The sequence below is a fragment of the Furipterus horrens genome, unplaced genomic scaffold, assembly GCF_987537825.1.
Source record: "Furipterus horrens unplaced genomic scaffold, mFurHor1.1.pri manual_scaffold_13, whole genome shotgun sequence".
NCBI classification, from domain to species: Eukaryota; Metazoa; Chordata; class Mammalia; order Chiroptera; family Furipteridae; genus Furipterus; species Furipterus horrens.
Genome location: NW_028327183.1, coordinates 52,445,409 through 52,466,671, shown reverse-complemented (window position 1 = coordinate 52,466,671; position 21,263 = coordinate 52,445,409). Strand labels below are relative to the sequence as shown.

The 21,263-nt window shown below is 39.9% G+C and overlaps 1 protein-coding gene and 1 pseudogene across 1 annotated transcript in view; one reads left to right on the top strand and one right to left on the bottom strand.

Moving 5' to 3' along the window:
• Window positions 1-288: 288 nt before the first annotated feature.
• The window catches only part of LOC149995287 (uncharacterized), a 36,100-nt gene continuing 15,125 nt past the window's right edge, over window positions 289-21,263 (bottom strand). Inside the window, exon 4 of the mRNA XM_090259516.1 lies at window positions 289-3,985. Within this exon, the coding sequence (XP_090115642.1) occupies window positions 2,867-3,985 (1,119 nt within the window). The 3' untranslated portion in view covers window positions 289-2,866. The remainder of the gene's footprint in view (window positions 3,986-21,263) is intronic.
• LOC149995288 (intraflagellar transport protein 25 homolog pseudogene) lies at window positions 19,884-20,312 on the top strand (annotated as a pseudogene).

The window sequence follows — 21,263 nt, the reverse complement described above, 5'->3', positions numbered from 1 at the left end:
AGGATAAAACTACAGTGACATAAAATTACAATGTTAAAAAAAAGATTTGAGGAACTGAATCTGTCATACATTGCTGCAGAATGGAAAAAGCTACAACCGGTTTAAATCAGAAATTGCTAACCTGTGTAACTTTAATAGTAACCTACTTTGCAACTCAAGAATGTGCACTGAATTATTGACAAAGGTTAATGAAACTTACGTCCACATAAAAAATTATGCAAATATTTTCACCAGCTTCAAAGTAAATATTTAGAAATTATTTGAATTCATAAAGATGAGTTGAAAGAAAACAATACTTCCCAGCGAAAACTGATGATACCGATTTAACATTAATACATCTCCAAATATACATACCACATAATAAAAACACAAAAAATACTGTTATTCTTAGTTATTTAGTACAATGGAAATATATTAAGGATTATGTAAAGAACCGTGAATGGCTGGGGTTAAAATCACCATGAATTAAATTCCCTGTATGGTCAATATTAGGAAAATGGAGATGATTTCAGTGTTAGGTGAAGTGAAGGCTGACCAAATATTATGGTTGATGTATGAGTTTAATAATTAAAGCTTTTTTAAAATGGGAAAAGGTGTTAAAATTAGTATGTCCATCTCATTTTGAAAATAGGTTTAGCCACTGTATATTCAATTCACATTTTCATGTGCTTTGCATGAGCCTTTCCCTTAGAGACAGGGAATATAGCCAACAATAAAAACTCACTGAAACTACCCTGCCTACAGTGGATCACTGGAAAAAGCGCCGGTATATAGACCAAGAGGTCATAGGCTTGATTCCCAGAGAACATGCCTGAATTGAGGGCTTGGTCCCCAGATGGGGCCATGTGAGATGCTACAGATCAATGTTTATCACACACAGACATTGATGTTTCTCTCCTTCCCCGTCTCTCTAAAAATAAAGAAAATCCCTCTTAAAAAACAAAAAAACAAGTGTCGCTGGTCCGATTCCCAGTCAGGGCACATTACTAGCTTGCACATCAGGGCCCCAGTTGGGGGCGCGAGTGAGAGGCAATCACACAGTGATGTTTCTCTTCCCCTCTTTCTCCTTCCCCCTCTAAAAGTAAAATAAACAAATAAATAAATAACTTTAAAAAACCAAACAACAAACACTCATTGCAACCAAAATAACTGCTGGTTGGGTCAAAACAGCAACATCCCTCAACTATAGACACACTTTTTTTTATCCTTCAACCAGGGCACCAGTGGCTCTGACATGAACATCTGGGAGCCTACAGAAATTCAATATTATTTTAAGAAAATTTTATTTTATTAGAAAATGAAAAAGACATCTGGATTTCTTGTTCCAATTATGTGTGCATTCATTTGTTCCTTCTTGTATGTGCCCTGACTGGATATTGAAATCAGGAGCTTGGCATATCAAGAGTTGATACTCTAACCAGAGTACTTGTCCGCACCCACAAAACCTTTTCATTATAGTCAAGGACAATGACTGAATCAACAGAACATAAATATTCCTGCATATTCTGCAGTCTCTTTTTCAGAAACATTTCTGGATGCACGCTAGAAGGGACAAATTCATTCTACTTGGCTGCAGTCTCCTCCACAATCGATTAGGCCAGTGTTTCTATTGCAATCACTCTGACCGCTATGGCACTACAACTACTGACCATCCCCCATGCAATTGCAGACATTATTGCACATGGCCAACTGCATGACAAACATGAGAAATTCCCTTCAACAGTATTGGACTAATTAACAAATATGGAAAAAAACTCATGCTGTTCCCATGTGTACCTGAGGTTGTAATACCTATCCTCTTTGGAATGATCTCTGTCTGTCTCCTAAAACTCACAGCATTGAGACCTGTCATGAAAACTAGAGCCCATGGACTTAACTATGTGGAATGGAGCAGAAATGGAAGTTTGGAAAAAAACACCAAGTGAATTTTTGCACCAAATTGTTCCCATGATCACAGAAACTTTGAGACACACATAATTATTTACATGTTTACAGTTCTAGGGTTCAAAACTGTTTATAAACTACCCCACACCAAAAACATAGCACCCAGGTTAAAGAAGACTTGGTAAAAAGTCCTTCATTACTTTAAAAACAAAAAAGAGATTAGTCCGGCAGGATTTCCATTGGTTTTCAGACACTCAAAAATTGTCCCTGACACATAAAAAAAGCATGTCACTGAAAAAACAGTCCTTCTGCAAGTTGACAGCTGAACTCAGAGGATGATCTCTGGGCCAACTCAGAGTCAGGTCAATTCTACAACTAGTTAGAGTGCAGGAATCAAGACCTTTTAAAAAGCAAGGCTATTTCTAATTTTCTCCGACATATCAGAGAAAAGTGACATTGTATGAGCACATTATACTGATGACTCATGCAATGTCTGGGAACCCACAGGTGATGCAGGTGAAATATATTCAACAACAGAAATAAGCAGTGACGTGGATTTAAAGAAAGATCTGGATAGATAAAAGCAATGAAACATTGAAACATGGCAGACATACAAATAAATTTATGGGGAACCTCCCTAGTGCTGATGTTTGGGTGTATAAAATTTGAATAAGACAAACAATACTTCAACAAATTATCTTTAGTACTGTTAAAAAAAAACACACAAAAAAGCCACTGTATATTTTCTACGCAGCTAAGATATTCAGCCCATGGTACTTATATGTGAACGGTAGAATTTTGTTTAAATAACCTCCTACATTAAGACCTTTCTCTTCTGTGAAATCTCTGATGATACAGAGGGGCAGTGCAATGGATGAAAGATTTCTCACATTCACTGCACTCATTAAGCCTTTTCCCAGTATGAACCCTCAGATATATAAGGTTCATTTTGCTGCTAAAAGATTTCCCACATTCGCTGCACTTATAACACCTTTAACATGTGAACTCTCTGATGACGATGTAGTCCTTGCTTTTGGATGAAAGATTTCCCACATTCACTACACACATACAGCCTTTGCCCAGTATGAAGTCTCCGATGTACATGAAGGTAACGGTTGGTGGTAAAAGATTTCCCACAATCACTGCATTTATAAGGCCTTTCACCTGTGTGAACTCTCTGATGACGAAGTAGTCCTTGCTTTTGGATGAAAGATTTCCCACATTCATTGCACTCATGCAGGCTTTTCCCAGTGTGAATTCTCCGATGTACATGAAGGTAACGGTTGGTAGTAAAAGATTTCCCACAATCACTGCATTCATGCCTTTCACCTGTGTGAATGCTCTGATGACAATGAAGTACTGCCTTTCGGATAAAAGATTTCCCACATTCATTGCACTCATAAGGCCTTTCACCAGTATGAACCCTCTGATGTACGTAAAGGTCACTCCTCCTGGTAAAAGACTTCCCACATTCACTGCACGTATATGGCCTTTGTTGAGTGTGAATTTTATGATGTTTATGAAGGTAATGGTCTGTGGTAAAAGATTTCCCACATTCACTGCATTCATAAGGCCTTTCACCTGTGTGAACTCTCTGATGATGATCTAGTGCTTGCTTTCGAATGAAAGATTTCCCACATTCAGTGCATTCATAAGGCCTTTCACCAGTATGAACTCTCTGATGTACATAAAGGTCATACTTTCTGGTATAAGATTTTCCACATTCACTGCAATCATAATAAGGCCTTTCACCTGTGTGAACTCTCTGATGAAGATGTAGTGCTTGCTTTCGTTTGAAAGATTTCCCACATTCACTGCACTCATACGGCCTTTGTCCAGTATGAACTCTCTGGTGTATATAAAGGTCATACTTCCTGGTATAAGATTTCCCACATTCACTGCACTCATAAGGCCTTTCACTTTTGTGAACTCTCTGATGACAATGTAGTGCTTCCTTCCGAATAAAAGATTTCCCACATTCACTGCATTCATAAGGCCTTTCACCAGTATGAACTCTCTGATGTACATGAAGCTCATACTTCCTGGTAAAAGATTTTCCACATTCACCGCACTCGTATGGCCTTTGCCCAGTATGAATTCTCTGATTTACCTTAAGGCAATGGTCAGTGGTAAAAGAATTCTCACATTCATTGTAATTATAAGTCCTTTCACCTGTGTGAACATTCTGACGAGGAATTAGTGCGTCTTTTCTGATGAAAGATTTCCCAAATTCACTGCACTCATAAGCCCTTTCCCTAGTATGAAGTCTCTGATGTACATTAAGGTAATGGTCGGTGGTAAAAGACTTCCCACATTCCCTGAATTCATGAGGCCTTTGACCTGTGTGAATGCTCACATTATGACATACTGCTTCCTTTGTGATAAAATATTCCTCACATTCACTGCAACGACAGAGCTTTTGTCCAGTGTGAACTCTCTGATGATAATAAGTTGAAATTCTGGTAAAATGTTTTCCACAATCGCAGCACGTAAAATACTGTCTTCCGGGAGAAAGTCCTTTGTGCTGAACATATGCGTGGTTACAGCAAATACCGTTTTCATATTTATTCACGCTGAAATAATTTTTTCTTTGAATACTCATGCCAGCTGTCAAAATTTTGTCTGGTCTCTCTCTGGTTTGAGTAGCCTCTTGTTTTGGATATTCTGACTCTGAAAGAATGGCCAGTCCAACCTCACTACAGGTAAAAAGCTTCTGCGACATGGTATAATTGCAGTACTTGGCAAGTGACATGCTGTCCACCTCTGCCATGAAAAGCTTCTCTTTCTCGTGAAGCTCTTGTTGCTGGTGATACTTTGTATTGAAATAACATTGTTTTCTACATGCCCCGCACCTCAACAGTTTCTGAATGTGTTGTGTCTCATGCTCCTCTATGAACTGAAAAATGTCTCTCCAAACTCCCCCACAACTCTCACAGGGGTGGCTTTTCTGGGGAGACAAAGCTACCTTGAGATTCTTTTCCTCTGACACTCTTACAGAAACATCCTGTTCAACTGGTTCTTCCACATCCTCTGCTCTACAACAGCAACCTGAAAGAAAGGAAAAGCTGGTGAGGTATACGTTACCTTAAAGAAAAATATCCTCTGAATCTGTGTGGTGTTGTGACTGAAGGATGCTACTATTAGTAATAGTAGTGTGGTTCAGTGGATCGAGCACTGGCCTGCAAACCAAAAGGCCGCTGGTTCGATTGCTAGTTAGCGCATGTGCCTGGGTTGGAGGCCAGGTCTCTGATAAGTGCACGAGAGGCAACCACATATTAATGTTTCTCTTCTTTTCTTTTCTCTCCCTCCTTTCCCCTCTCTCTAAATATAAAATAAATAAAACCTTAAGAAAAAGAAAGAAGACAGAAGGAAAGATGGTGCAGGATCAGGTCAGTAGTCTAGGTATTCTAGGTAGAACATGTGGTGCTCTGACACCCCACGCCTTTCTTTTTCACATCATCCCCCCATCTTTTCATTTTTTAAATGTTTTATTTTTATGTAGAAATGTATATTGTTTCTTTTGCGACTCACAATTGCTTTTACAATATTTCTTCTCCATCAGAACATTATGTCCATAGTAGCCAACATTTCATTAAAGCTTTATTCAATTCTTTAAAAAACCAACAAACAACATTAAAAAAACCCCACCCTCACTGGTGTGGTAGGTAAACTGAGCGCCAGTTGCAAACCAAAGGACAATGGTACAATTCCTAGTCAGGGCAAATACCTGGGTTGTGGGCCAGGTCCTCAGTTGGGTATATGTGAGAGTCAACTGCACATTGATGTTTCTCTCCCTTTCTTTATTCTTCCCTCCCCCTTTCTCTAAAAATAAATAAATAAAATTTAAATGAGAAATAAATGACTTGAAAAAGAATATCCTCATCACAAATGCCATCTATCACACCTAGGCATGATTCTATGAAACCATTTTCAAGACAATTGGGTTACACACTGAAGAAATGACTGTTATATTTTAATGGCCATGATAGTAGCTCAGTGGTGCTGGCCTAACCAAGGAATAGACAGAAGCATGGGATGAAACACACAGAGGATAGTCAGGGAGTTCTCACTGTTCTTCCTCAAATGGTTTCCTGTAGGGTCTTTCTCACTAGTGAAGTGAAACTTGTAGAATAATTTATATGAACTCAAACTCATCAACATTAATTGTATCAGAGCCTATGATACGCAAGGTAAATATAACAGTAAAGGCGCACATTAAGGATCTGCAAGCATTCATGAAAGTTAGGGGGCAGAAAAAAAACTCTAAGAGAAAGTGGTTGAGGCACAAAGTTTAGAGAGGTGCAGATTACCTGTGGGATGGGAATTGGAATTAAAATGAAAACTCAGAGTGAGTAATTAAGAAGTCTCAACAATAAGCAAGAATGAGTGGAATAGGGTTAGGAACTGGGAATGGGAACAAAATATTGATGAACAAAATGGACAACCCTATATGACCTTTAAAAAGCCGAAGAGTCAAAACATCTCCAGTAGCATTTCACCAAGGCAAGACTAGATTTGGGTCCAGTCAGGCATGGATGGAGTTGTGTTTCTCATGGGATGCAAAAATGATTCCTCCCTTAGGCCCCAGAGGAGCCATTCAATGGAATATAGATGATATAAATTCAAGGAGAAAAAATAAAGAGATGGCTGACCAGCACTATTGTAAAACCTTGAAGCACAAAAAGTCTACAAAATAAGACCTACGTGAGTGAGTTCAGCAACATGGCCAAATAAGAAATATGACAATTTTCCCTTCTTCCAGTACAGGTAGACAGCTATTGACAGACTAAATCATCCACAGAAAAGGAAAATAAAAATCCAGTTAAGACAAATAGAAAATCAGACCGGACATGGCAGCTCAGTGGTGTGAGGGTCATCTCCATATGTCAAGTTTGTGGACTGGATCCCCATCAAGTCACATGGAAGAAGCAACCAACGAATAAAATCATGAGTGGAACAAAAGACTGATATTCTCTCTCTCCCCACCCACTTTTCCCTTGTCTCTCTAAAAGCAATTAATAATCAACAACAACAAACAAGCAGCAAAAAAGCAATAAACAAAGAACCTCATAGAAAGCACGACTGGGATGTGGGTTACCAAACCCTTTTGAAGACGGTTAGGATCAAAACCAGGGTCCGAGTTACCTCTGTCAAAAACTGTGATTGTGCTAGCTGATTTTACGGAGCTGTTCTGTGACAAATACTGGAAATTTTTAAAGAACCACAGAAGCCTCTGCAACATCTGTGAAGCTCCCAGTTGACACATTAGGCAACTCTATAGAGGTCCTTGGCATGAAATTCAAAACAAATCCCTTTGTACACAACCTAGTCCAGAAAGAACACCAAAAATAACAGTATGTCCCCAACTGTATTTGCCACGAAAGACTCCAAAGTACCCAACAATCACAGAAAAGAAATTACACCAAAGCAAATTGCACAAGTACATTTTTTGTTACTCTTACCTGAACTCATGTAGCATCAAAGAGAGTAGGTGCCTGGGGCTTGTCTCAAGACTGAACCACAACAGCAACTGAGTCAACCCAAATCCACGTGTAAATGACCTATTTCTCTAGCCAGAAATAGTCCATAAAATTGAAAGGAGTTTCTGCTTTCTCAAATGCTTAGATATCCATACATGGTTTAAAAAAATGCTACAAACAAGGCTACTACCAAGTGAAGACAAGAATTTTCCATTAATTGATGCCAAAAAAATTCAATTCTATCTAAACCAGATAAGGAATCCAAATATTTACTTTAAAAAACATCCATGAGCCACCAGACAATACAAATGGAACCAACGTAAAGGAGATACTGACAAAGGGACAATAGGAGAATATCTGATGTACAGAAATATATATATATATATATATATAAAATAAAAAATAATTGGTACAGTTGTCAAATTATATAAAATTAAATGGAAAATGCAATAAAAAGTTTTAAAAGAACTCATGAAAGGAACATGTCATGTCAAAGACAGGTCATTTAAAAACACGAAGGTGGAGAGAAATAAAAAAATGGAAATAAATTTTATAAAATATGGCAAGGAGAATAAAGTAACACCACCAGGATACCTGACACTTGCATTATGGGATTCACTGGGGTGAGGGAGTGGGGGGCAAAAACAGGGAAAAGAAAAGGCAGACAAGGACCAAGATAGGCAGAACACTTACTTTGAAACAGAAAGCTGACGACTGACTTCCCAAATTGGAAAAAGAGCTCTGAATAATCAAGTGCATGTCTCCCCACAAGTTCCTGTACAGGTTCAAAGCAAAATGGACTTCACCAAGACACAGAAAAATGAAACTGTTAAAAATCAAAGGCAAAGAGAGCAGTGAAAACACAGAGGAAGTAGAAACTTGTCACACACAGGAGAATGCCTCAATAAGGTTATCAGTAGATTACTCTGAAGAAAACTTGCAGACTAGGAGAAAATAAAACTAATATATTTAGGACAATAAATGAAAACAATCCATATTTTATCCAGGAATCCTGTTCCTTATCAATACTTCCCGATACAAACAAAAGCTAAGGAACTGCACTGCTACCCAACCGGACTTACTAGGAATCCCAAAAAAACTTCTTCAAGATCAAATAAAAGAATACTGAATACAAACTCCAATAGATAGGGAAGTATAATTCTCACTAGTAAATGTGAGAATAAAATCAAATTCACTATATAGTAGCAACGGATTGGTGAAATGTACATTACGTAGCTATTATAAAGGTGTAAAATTAAATCTAGTAAAAGTAATAAAGCCACCATTCTGTACCTTATTAGATACACAATATAAAAAATGTGAATTGTGACAGCAAAAAATAAAAAAAGGCATATGTGGTAGAGTCAAAAGGTATAATGCTTGGATGCAGTTAAGGTGTTACAAGGATAAAATAAATTATAAAAGAGTATGAGTTGTTTCTGTAGTCTAAAAATCACTACGAAAACAATTTTATAAAGGTGATCATCATCACAAAGGAAGACCACAAGACAGGAAGACTACGAAAATGAAAAAGAGGGAAAAACCAATGCAGAAGTGGCAATAGTAGCTCCTTAAATAAATTCTCCACTCCAAAGACACATAGTGGTCCTGATGGGTGTGACTGGGAGGGTAGGGCACCCTCCTGCAAAGTGAAAGGCAGTGACTCGATTCCCTGTCAGGGCACATGCCTGAGCTGCAGACCATGTCTCTAGCTGGGGGCATGTGAGGAGCAACTGGTCAATTTATCTCTCACATACTAATCCTTCTCTCCATCTCTTTCTCCCTCCCTTCCCCTACCTCAAAAAGAATAAATAAAATCTTGAAAAAAAGATATACAAATGTATTCCATGCAAATGAAACCAACACAGAGCAGCAGTAGCTAAAATTCCATAGCACCAAAAAGAACACCACATAAAGGGTCACAGGAGCCTGTCAAGCTGAGGAGACAGAGAAGTACAACCCAAAAGAGGAAGCAGATCAAGGTTCCTGCGGGAGAACTAAACAATGAGGAGATAGACAACTTAATAGATGCAGAGTTCAAAACACTGGTGATAACGATGCTCACACTCTTGACAGACAAGATTAACTACGACAAATACATAGGGGAAGAAATGAAAGCTATGCTAAGTGAAATGAAGGAAAATTGACACAAAACAAATGGTGAAGGGAAGGATGCTTGGGTTCAAATCAACAATTTGGACCATAAGGAAGAAGTAGAAAGTCAACCAGTACACAATGAAGAAAAAAGAGTTGAAAAAACGAGAAGATGCTTAGGAACCTCAGGGACAGCTTTAAATGTCTGAATCATAAGGGAGCCAGAAGGAGAAGAGGAAGAGCAAGACATTGAAAACTTATGGGAAAAAACAATGAAGGAAAACTTTCCTAACATGGTGAAGATAGTAGACATAAAAATGCAGAAAGCACAAAGTTCCAAACAAACTACACCTAAAGAAAAACATATCCAAACACATCATATTTAAAATGACAAGGTAAAGATAAAGAAAGAATCATAAAAGCAGCACAAGAGAAGAGCAGAGTTACCTACAAAGGGGTACCTATAAGACCGTCCACCCTGGCTGCTGAGGATCAGTGGATTGAGCAACGCCCCGAGAACCAAAGGGTCGCCAGTTCAATTCCCAGTCAGGGCACATGTCTGGGTTGTAAGCCAGGTCCCCAGTTGGGGGTGCACAAGAGGCAACTACACATTAGTGTTTCTCTTCCTCTCTTTCTCCGATCCTACCCCTTTTAAAAAAATAAAATGTTTAAAAGAGCTGATTTCTCAAAAGAAACTTTGCAGGCAAGAAAAGACGGGCAACAAGTATTGAAAGAGATAAAAAGCAAGGACCTACAACCCAGATTACTCTACCCAGCAAAGCTAATATTTAGAATGGAAGGGCAGATAAAGTGCTTCCCAGACAAGGTAAAGCTAAAGGAGTTCACAATCACTAAGCCATTATTATATGAAATGTTAAAGGGACATATTTAAGGAAAAGAAGATTCCCAAAACTATGAACTTTAAACTGAAAACAAACTCAAAACTATCAAAAAAAAATCTAAGAAAAAAAAAAAAAAACCTAAGGAAACAACTAGAATAGGAAGAAAATCAGAGCTATGGGGATCACTGGGAGGGTTATCAGCAGGAAGCAGGAAGAGGAAAAATGGGGAAATGGTGCAGGGATTAAGCAGCATAACTGGTAGGTACAAAATAGACAAGGGGATGTTAAGAATAGTATAGGGAAGGGAGAAGCCAGAGAACATGCAGGCACGACACATGGGCTTAATTACCAAGGGTTGGAAGGGAGGTACTGGGCAGAGGGGAGTAAAGGGAAAAAATAATTGCACTACTGTAATGGCGTAATCAATAAATATACTTAGAGAAATAAAAAATAAATTAAAGATACACATAAATAAATGGAGATAATGACTGGATGCAATATCAACATACAAATCTCGGTTCCATTTCTACACACGAATAATACCTTTCTTGATTTAAAAAAGTGAAGAGTCATGGCCAGGTGACTTGGTTCCTTTGATTGCAGGTCAGAGAACCCAAGTAGGTTGCTTGCTGGGTTCCAGGTTGGGGCACATGAGGGATATACAGATCGATGTTTGTCTCTCACATACATGATTTTCTCTCTCTCCTACTTCCTCCCCCTCTCTCTAAATCAATATAGATATCCTCAGTTCAAGATTAAAAAGAAAATTACAATAGTATCAAAAACAATAAAATACACATGCAACAGATAAAGGAGAAATGTCTGAACACTGAACAGGACAAGACAGTGCTTTAAAAAAAGGTTGGAAAGGCAAAAGACTGAAAGATAGCTAGTGTTCATGACTTAAAACTTAATAATGATAAAGTTTCTACATTATCCAAGTCAATCTACAGATTAAATGCAATTCTGGCAATTCCAATCATACTTTACACAGAAATCAAAAAAGAATTCTGAAATGTACAGAGCCTCAAAACACTTCACATGGCACAAGCAATCCTGAGCAAGAACAAAGTTTGTTGGCATCACTCTGCCTGACTTGAATCTATTACAAAGCCAAGCAATCTAACAGTGTGTTATTAAAATGTAGGCGGAAACACAGACCAATATAACAACACATAAAACACTGAAATAAACACAGGAAATGACATTCAACTAGTCTTTGACAAACACTACAAGACATAAGAAAAAAATGCTTTTGTTAATTAGTGGTGCTGGGAAAAATACACAATCACATGTAAATCACAAAAGTGGAAACTATGGACAAAAATTAGCTTACATTGTATGAAAAATTAAATGGCAGTCCTATAACTTAAAACACTTTGCAGACAACCTAGAGAAGATGCTTCAGAGATGTGGGTTTCTTTTAATCATTTCTGTATAATCATTTTTTAAAAAGATTTTACTCTTTTTCAATTTAAGAGAAAGGAAAAGGGGGTCACAGAGCAGAATCAAGAATACGTAAGACATGCATCAATATGTTGCCTCATCCGCACCCCAACTGGGGACCCAGCCAGCACACAAGCATGTTCCCTGACTGGGAATCCAACCAATGACCTGTTGGTTTGCAGAAAGATGCTCAACCCACTTACTACTTAGGGCTGAAGATTTGACTTGAAATAATCTTCTGAATGTGACAACAACCACAATGCAAAAGAGCAGATATAAGCAGTTCAAGCTACAACAAATGAAAAGGCTTCTACACACAAGAGCAACTGACAAACTGAAAGAAAAGGCAGCCCAGCACAGTGTGGCTCAGTTCATGGTAAGACATGCTGTAAACCTACACACGGCCTGTTGAATTCCTAATCAGGGCACATGACTGGGTTAGTGTCTCAGACCCCAGTTGGGCTGGAGAGATAAGCAAAGATCAATGTTTCTCTCTCATGTTGTCAACATCTGGGAGACAAAGTCATGCCAATATTAAAAGTGATATACCACTAGGTCAAAACGTATCTAGAAAACACACAAGACATTCAAATATCATTACCTAAAAAAATGTAGAAACAATTTCCCAAATAAATATGCACTAATGACCAAAAGGAATAGAGAAATAGGCATATTCTCACTAATCAAGGTGGTATTCACTAGTCTCCCTGCAACATTACCAACCACAAATCCTTCCCTATGTGTTGAGTACCTCAGGAATTGCTATTCCAGGGGGTTAAAAGGAAAGTGTGAAAAAACCACACCTACCAGGAAATCAACTGCTCAGAAAATTGGAAAATCAAGCAGTGCTTCCAGTCCACACATGAGGAGAGATCACCCCCTAGAGAACAGGGGTCATGGGAAATGCAAAGCCAAGTCCATGTAACTGGCCAAAGTGAGGGTCTTACCCAGAGAGGATATAAGGTCAAAGTTCTCCAGCATCACACCCAGGTACAGGCGTCTCTGATTGTCATCCAGGACGCACCATTCCCTCCTGGAAAAGTACAGGGAAATGTCCGCAAAGGTCACACCAACCTGTCAAAATTGAAACAAATGACAAGAACTGTCTTATCTCAGAACCGCAACACTCCTTCCAAATAGTCCCCACTCTCAATTTCCTCCAGGGCTCCCCAGTTCACTGGGGACACCAGGCCCTAATACCAGCGCTGCCGGTTCTGTCATCACAGCCCCATTAATTACTGTTATCACCTTCATGAACAGCTGCTCCTTTGGGGCACTGGATGGGAGCGGAGAGCAGATAAATGCCATATCACCATTAGGACATGACTGTAGGGTCCCATTCTTCCCCCCAAGCAATGCCACTCAGTCTCCCAGATCATGCCTCCAAGACACCTGCAAACACGGCCTTATGCTTTACACTTCAGTCCCCAAATCAGGTACCAAAGGCAGTAAACTACACTTCCTCTGCTAGTGCACAGCACTGTGCAATGTCTGCCCCCTTCCTGTTCAGGAGCACACGTGTATCTCCGGACTCACCCCAAAAAGTAGGCATTCGGTATCCAGAGTGTTTGGGACGTCCCAGCAGGGTCCGTACTAACCCCTTATCTGATGGATCCCACAGCCCGCAAAGCCCCGGAGGAGGCTGTAAATTCCTCCCCTCCTCCCTGCTGGCGTTTGCGTCAACCGTCACCACCCAGAGCCGCATGGGGACCTCAGACACAAAGGCCCTTGTTCACCCTGCACTGTGCTTGCTGTGCCCTCAGAAACCGCGACTCTCCTCTTCCGATGACCCTCCTCAGGATGTCTGACGCGAAGCCTGACAGGACGAGCACGCACAGGGATGTCGGGGTCGCGCGGTGACGCTGTGAAGGAGGGAAAGCGGGAGGCCGTGCACTCACCTCAGCGAGGCGTCTGAGCGAGGCCGCCAACGGTCCCTGTCGGGGAGGCGGGAAAGTATCGGCGGAAGGCGAGGACACCAAGGGCATGGCGGCCCCTGTCCGGTTCTCCCGGCCCGGGTCGCCCAGCTCCTGACTTCCCTGTGTGCTCCGTGGACCACGACTCTGCCGCCGTCCCCGCCCCCGCATTTCCGCCAGCACCCAGCCACCCTGAGGTTCTGAGAACGAGTTCTAACCGACTCTGGATGAAGACAAAATGCCTGTCGTTGCGCCGGAAGTCCCGCCCTGCGCGGTGAACACCAACAAATGTGCTTTTTGTACCCTTTAGTGGCCAAGTGGAGCGGTATTCCTCCCACGGTGTTCTGGGTAATGGGGTTACGGAAACCATAGCGGTGATTCGGTCTTCACCGAAATCCCTTCAGCTAAAACCAGGAACTGCCGCTAGGGCTCATTGGAAATGTCACGTTGTCCAAAAAATCCTGAAAATGGCTAAAGGAAGTTTTCATCTTCTCTTGGCCAATGGAATTCAGTCCATATCCATAAAAACACATTATTTTCGAACCCCAACTGTGAGTCATACTAAGAGCTATTCTAGCGTTACTCTGGAAAAATTTATGCTACAAATGGCCTGCTTACAATATCGTACATGTATGTGGCAAATATAATTCAAGACTGTAGGGCACGTCTTTGAAACAAAAATAAAAGTATGATGCATAATACAAACATAAAATAGAGGTCTCTTTTTGGATATAATTTGAATGTCCTTACAAATTTTTTTTTAAATGTTGGGCAATTGAATTCTCACGATTATTGGTGTTTTTATGAATGGGAAAATGATATTGTAATTATCATAATGAAAGAAAACTTGCCTATCACAAACATATAGAAGACAGGTGAGACGATGTTTCAGGCATTTTCACGGAGATAAGATTACGAACATATTGAGAACTTCTATTTAGAGTAAATGAAGTACATATTGATAATGAAACTGTTGTATGTATAGCTCAGAAACCTTCAAAAAAATCACATGAAATATATTAATATGGTATGCATATGTGAAATGAATATTAAAAATCAATAATAATCTGTAATAACTTTTGTTATTTAAAAACTCAGAGTACAGCCCTGGCAGATGTCACTCACTGGATTGAGCCCTAGCACACGAATCTAAAGATTGCCATTTCCATTCCCACTCAGGGCACGTGCCTGAGTTGAAGGACTGGTTCCCTTTGGGGGTGTGTGAGAGGCATTGGATCCATGTTTCTCTAGCACATCACTGTAAGGACTCTGCAGGCAATGGAAAGCACCTACGCGGAACCTGTTCTGAGGAAAACACCTGCTGTTAGGATTCCTGGAATCTGGTGACCTCAGGGTTTAGAATGCCGAGACAAGGTCTGGGTGTAAGACAGGATGCCTGGCAGCAAACAGATGGGGCAAAAGGTTACCACAGAACAAGCAGCCCCAAAAGTTTTCCCCAGATCAAATGTTTAAAAACTGCTCTACCCATTGCCCAAGGTTCTTTGTCCACTGATTTTTCATAGACGCCTTTTCCTTCCATTGCTGAACAAGCCTCTGCTTGCAGTCCACAAGATCGACCAGTGTGTTCCATCTGCGGGGAGGCGTCACCTAATGACTTCTTTCTAATGGATATCTCCTTCCATTCCCCTCCCTACAACTAAATTTTAAAAAATATTTTTAAAATTCAGAGTATAAAACCACTGAAATATAATACAGAATTTAAAAAACATTAAACCAAGTAATGTTGAAGAACATGTTAATACTTACCAGAAAATATAGAAATCCCTTGTAAATGAACACAATCTCCAGCGCACTGACACTGGCACGATGATCATAGAGGTGTTCTGACACTTTCGGCCAACCCCTGGAAAGGGAAGACTGTACAGCGTTTTCTTGTCCATGAAATACCTTCCTCATTCAATCAAATCTCTTTCCCCCCTCCCTTAACTGTGTGATCTTAAAATCCTAAGGATCCACATGCTTGGCACTCCTCAGTGCTGCTCAGTTTATGTTTCCATATCATCTATTACCCAACAATTTACTACAAACATTATTTTTTCTGATAGTTCTTGGCTACTCCTTCAGTAAAGCCATTGAGGAAGCCATGTTGTGATCACGTTTTCTTTATTCACTGCTGTATATCCCAGACCTAGATAAGACCCTGAAGAAGGGATAATTAGTAATGGATTGTTAAACCAATGAAAGACCATACCACTCCTATTCTATAATTCTACATTTTTCTCCTCACACATAACAATAGCTTACTCACCTCGCTTTTCCCCCTCAAATAGTAATAGAAAGGACTCGCACTTTGTAGAAATAAAAATTTTATGTTGGCCAGTTTTTCAGCATAGCTATACTTCATTTAAATTCTCTCACCTCTTAGAACTCATTCTCCATTAATTACCACCCATTGAGACTAACCTGTTCTCAGGTTTCACAGCCTTCTGTCTGCTAGCTATTTCAAAAATGCTTTGTACTCCACTAATCATCATTCATACCTTTCTACACACTGCTCACCCCTTAATTTTATGCCAGAAATAATGTGCTGTCCCATGCACACACTGTCACTGTATTTACAGAGGTACTCATCATCACTTCCCAGCATGAGGGTTAAATCCTGAAATGAAAAACATTTTTCTAGAGTCAGATGCCCACTTTCAACACCTTTATGGACATGGATACACTGTACACATCTGGGTAGCAAATGTAAACTTGTTGTGAACCACACACCCAGGTATACCTTCTATTGTTAGAAAAAGTAAACAAATTCCCCATATACATTAAGAACTCTTTCGGAGGAAAGTAAATATTTTCTGAGGTTGCATCAAATACCAAGAAAGAGCCACATGGAATATACTCTGAGGAACTCCATGGCAATGGTGTAACCACATCCACAGGTTTGGGTTAGCCTAATCTCTCTCCTCCATGTTCCCTCTACTCCTGTCTGGAGTATTCTTCCTCTGATTCCTGTGTAAACACACTGTACCTTCAGATGTTTCTCCTATGAGCTTTGGTACCCATGAAGTGAAGACAATAAAGGCTGTGTGTTTAATTCAGTATTCCAGCGATCCTTAATGTTTTTATACCAATGGCTGGATGTGCATTTTTCACCAATTTGGGGTACAAATTGCAAATGGAATCTGTAGGAACATTTTACTAATATGCTTTTATAAAGATGGGAGTTGAATAATCCTGCTGTCTTTAGAGAAAGAAAATTCCCTTTAAAAGCATGCTAATAAAATATTATAAAATACAAGTAGCGATACAAAGAAGCATGTAAGAAACCTCTAAGCTACAGAATTATGTTGATGTTAGAACTCAATGTGTGGAGTTTCAATGGTGCTACTTGCCTAATATCTAGTCTGTGCTTAGAGAACCTTGGCTGTGACCATGGTTATTATTCTCTGTAAAATGACCTCCATTTAATTTTTTAAAAAGACTATATCCTAGGAAGTGTCTTTCTATCTCTATGCTAACTGGAATCTGAAGTAAAAGGTCTTTCGCATGTGTCCCAGGATGCTGAGCACTGCAGTGAGGGTTTGTATTCAGAAGGACTATGTTTCAACCCAAAAGTTTGACATGCAGAAACAGGAGACTATGACAGACATTGTTCCAGAACATGGTCCTGCCTGCAGGGAACACTTGTGACTTTAATTGTCTCATAAACCCAGTAGGGATACAGACACAGAATATTCTGGTTAGTGGGTCACTTGCACGAAAAAGAGGTGAGCACTTGAAATAGAGAACGAGATACTTCAGGTCAGCAGCATCACACCCGAATGTGAAGTCCCAGCATTCACATTCAGCAGGCCCATCCACTGCAGGGTGAATGTCAGTGTCGCATGGCAACAACATTCTCAAAGTCAAAGTGAGGCATGAAGGTCACCAGAGTAAATGGAATCACCGCCAGACACCCAAAATGGTGGTGAAGGGGCAGAGACTGAGCCCAAATTACCAAGATCTGCAGAGGATCAAACTCCGAGGTAGGACCAACAGAAAGGCAAAATGTAGCTCCATCTAAAAGGAGGATCCCTGTGTGCTGACAGTGTGGTCAGTTGACCGGGCATCATCATACAAAGCCAGTGAACCGTGGATACATTTGCACTCAGGGCACATGCCTGTTGTATGGATTTGTTCCCTACTCAGTGAGCACTTAGAGCGACCAACCAATGTTTCTCTCTCACACTGATGTTTATGTCCCATTCTTTCTCCCTCCCTTCCCTTGAAAAATGAGTAAGTATATTTAAAATTATAACAGAAGGATATCCTGGAAGACTGAGTGGCAGACGGTGAGTGCTTTGATGTTTCAGGGAATTAGGGGGAGAATCATAGTAATTGTACCAACGGAAACAGCAGCTTCAGCTGAGCCTCCCTAGTCCCCACTCTGTACGTGACCCAGTGAGGGTTTCACAGCAGCCTGAGAGGTTGTTTCTGCGTCTGGAGCCGGAATACTAGGTTAAAATGTGGCCACTTCAATCTGACACTTGTGTGGTGAGTAAACAGAGAACCTACTCTTTTCTCTAGTCCTGCATGTTCTCAGCAATTCAATATTAGTTTCAACTCCCCACGTTCTTGTAAGATTAACTGAAATGTCAAATAGCAAACCCCGGAATCCTGGCATTGACAAGTACTCAGTTTGTTCCTTCTATTGATCTTCAAAGGCCACGGTAAGCAACAGCATTACCCACCTGTCGCATTCAGCCAACTGATCCCGGGAGCTCTAGCAAGACACCTGCAGATTTCCAGGTGTGGAGACCTCATAGGAGGCGCAGTGTCTCTTCACACGTGGGTCAGCCTGGCTGGTATGGCTCAGTGCATTGAGCGCTGGCCTGCCAACACAAGGGTCGCTGGTTCGATTCCCAGTCAGGACACATGCCTGGGTTGCGGACAGAGTCCTCAGTTGGGGGCTCGAGAGAGGCAAGCACACATAGATGTTTACCTCTCGCCCTCCCCCTATTAAAAAATTAAGTAAATAAAATATTCAAAGAAAAAACACACATACCTGATTTTATCTTGAAACACAGCCCAGAACAAAAGTGGTCGTGGGTATTGGGTAAATGATGGGTGCGTGGCTTGGGAATGACCACCTTGGCTCACTCCTTTCCTAGAACATTTGAAGGGAGCGAATGTGGACCACCGCCTAGGCTCTCTCCTGTTACTTTCTCTACCCTGAATCCTTTCCTTTTTTCACTGTGCTCAGCCCAAATAAACATACTTCAAGATGGTGGGTGTCCTGTAACAATCTGACTGTGAGTCCCAATACTTTATAATCTGAAATTAAGGAGGGTGCCTGACCACTTCCCTATTACCTCTGCACTGAGTTTCAAAGTTGAACTCACCTTCGGTGTCCTATTGTCATCTGATCTCCTTTACAAACCTCTTCCAACTCAAGAATCCCCTTGATAGCACACCAGAAGAACGATAGAAAAAACAAAACCAGGCCTTACTGTATTATGGAATGAAAGATTTTTAAACTGACAGAGAATGTTACTCCCAGAGATGAAAATGAGAAATGTCTATTGCATGGTGTAAAGTATGACATGTGGAAAAAATATTAAAACATCATTCTAATAACAAAAAAAAATTTAATAAAGCAATAAAGTCCAGAAATTAGTGAAATTCTAACATGCATCATTGTTATTTTTCTGTCATTTTATTACAGAAAACTGCCAAAACTCCTCTCAGATCAAACAGAACATAGGATCAGACATTTAGCAAAGATACACACATAGCAAATATACATCTGCAAAAAGGCTCACCAGAAATCCTTAAAACAATACAATGAAACTATAGTGACGTAGTATTACAATGTTAAAAAAAAGTGAAAAAAAGATTTGAGGAATTGAATCTGTCATACATTGCTACAGAATGGAAAAAGCTACAACCAGTTTAAATCAGAAATTGCTAACCTGTGTAACTTTAATATTAACCTACTTTGCAACTCAAGACTGTACACTGAATTATTGACAAAGGTTAATGAAACTTATGTCCACATAAAAAATTATGCAAATATTTTTACCAGCTGCAATGTCAAAAGTTAGCAATAATAAGTTTGAATAAATTCATAGCGATAAGTTCGCAGAAAATAATACTTTTCAGCAAAACCGATAAGCTACTGACGAGGCTGGGAGGGGGTAAAAGGGGCTGAGAGCATGGTAGATGAAGATGTAGAGGCCCCGCTGTCTATGCCATTGGAACTACCCGAGGTTAAACAGTTTAAGATGAGAAAAGTTGATCTCTGTTTCAGTTCTCAAGGGGCGGAAGTGATTTTAGCGACATGAAGTGATGAAAAACACGCTCCTGAAAATATGATTGATGGGAATTCAGAAACTTTTTGAATCACCACAGGAATATATCTCCAAGAATTCATTATTTGTTTTCACAATCGTCTAAGAATTGAAAGGCTAGTAATTCCAAGTTACTTTGCAGAACTTTGTACGTTGAAAGAGCACTTCTAAGGACCCAGTTGATGTTGAGCAGGGGATTGAAAGAGATCTCGCACACACAGAGGGGTAGCTTCAAAACGAAGAATTATGGCACATGATGGTCACGCCACTTACTTGAGATTCATTATTACATCAGCCTTTGATCATTTTGCAGCTGTGTATAGCATTTCTGCAGAGGGATTAGCAGTCTCAAATCTCTCTTAATAATTATAACAATGATTTAATATGATTTTTAACTATTTTATCTTGTCATTGATATACTTTATTAAAGAATTTGTATAAAAAAACTTGAGCTACTAATTTAAATTTAATAAATCTCCAAATATATGTCACATAAATGAAAGCACAAAAAATAGTTATTCTGTTATTTAGTACAATGGAATAAAAGTCAGGATTATGTACAGAACCGTGAAGGGCTGGGATTAAAATGGCCATGAAGTAAATTCCCAGTATGGTCAATATTAAAAAAATGGTGATGATTTCGGTATCATGTATAAGTGAAGGTTGATCAAATATTATAGTTGATATATGAGTCTAATGATTAAAGCTTTTTTTAAATGATAAAAGGTGTTAAATTAGTATGTCCATCTCATTTTGCAAATAGGTTTAGCCATTGCATATTCAATCCACATTTTCATGCGCTTTATATGAACCTTTCCCTCAGAGACAGGGAATATAGCCAACAATAAAAACTCACTGAAACTGCCCTGCCTACAGGGGATCACTGGAATAAGTGCTGGTCTATGGACCAAGAAGTCATAGGCTCGATTCCCATTCAGGGAACATGCCTGAGTTGAGGGCCAGGTTCCCAGGTAGGGCCAGGTGAGAGACAACAGATCAATGTTTATCATACACACAGATGTTTCTCTCCTTCCCTGTCTAAAAATAAAGAAAGAAAACTTTTCTATAAAAACACACACACACAATCTCATTGAAACCAAAATAACTGCTGGTTGGGTCAAAACAGCAACATTCCTCAACTATAGACACAGTTTTTTGTTGTTTTTTTTTCTTTTACTGTGTGGTTGCCTCTCACTCGCGCCCCCAACTGGGGACCTGACATGCAACCTAGTAATGTGCCCTGACTGGGAATAGAACCAGTGACACTTGGCTTGCAGGCCAACGCTCAATCCACTGAGCCACAGCACCCAGGGC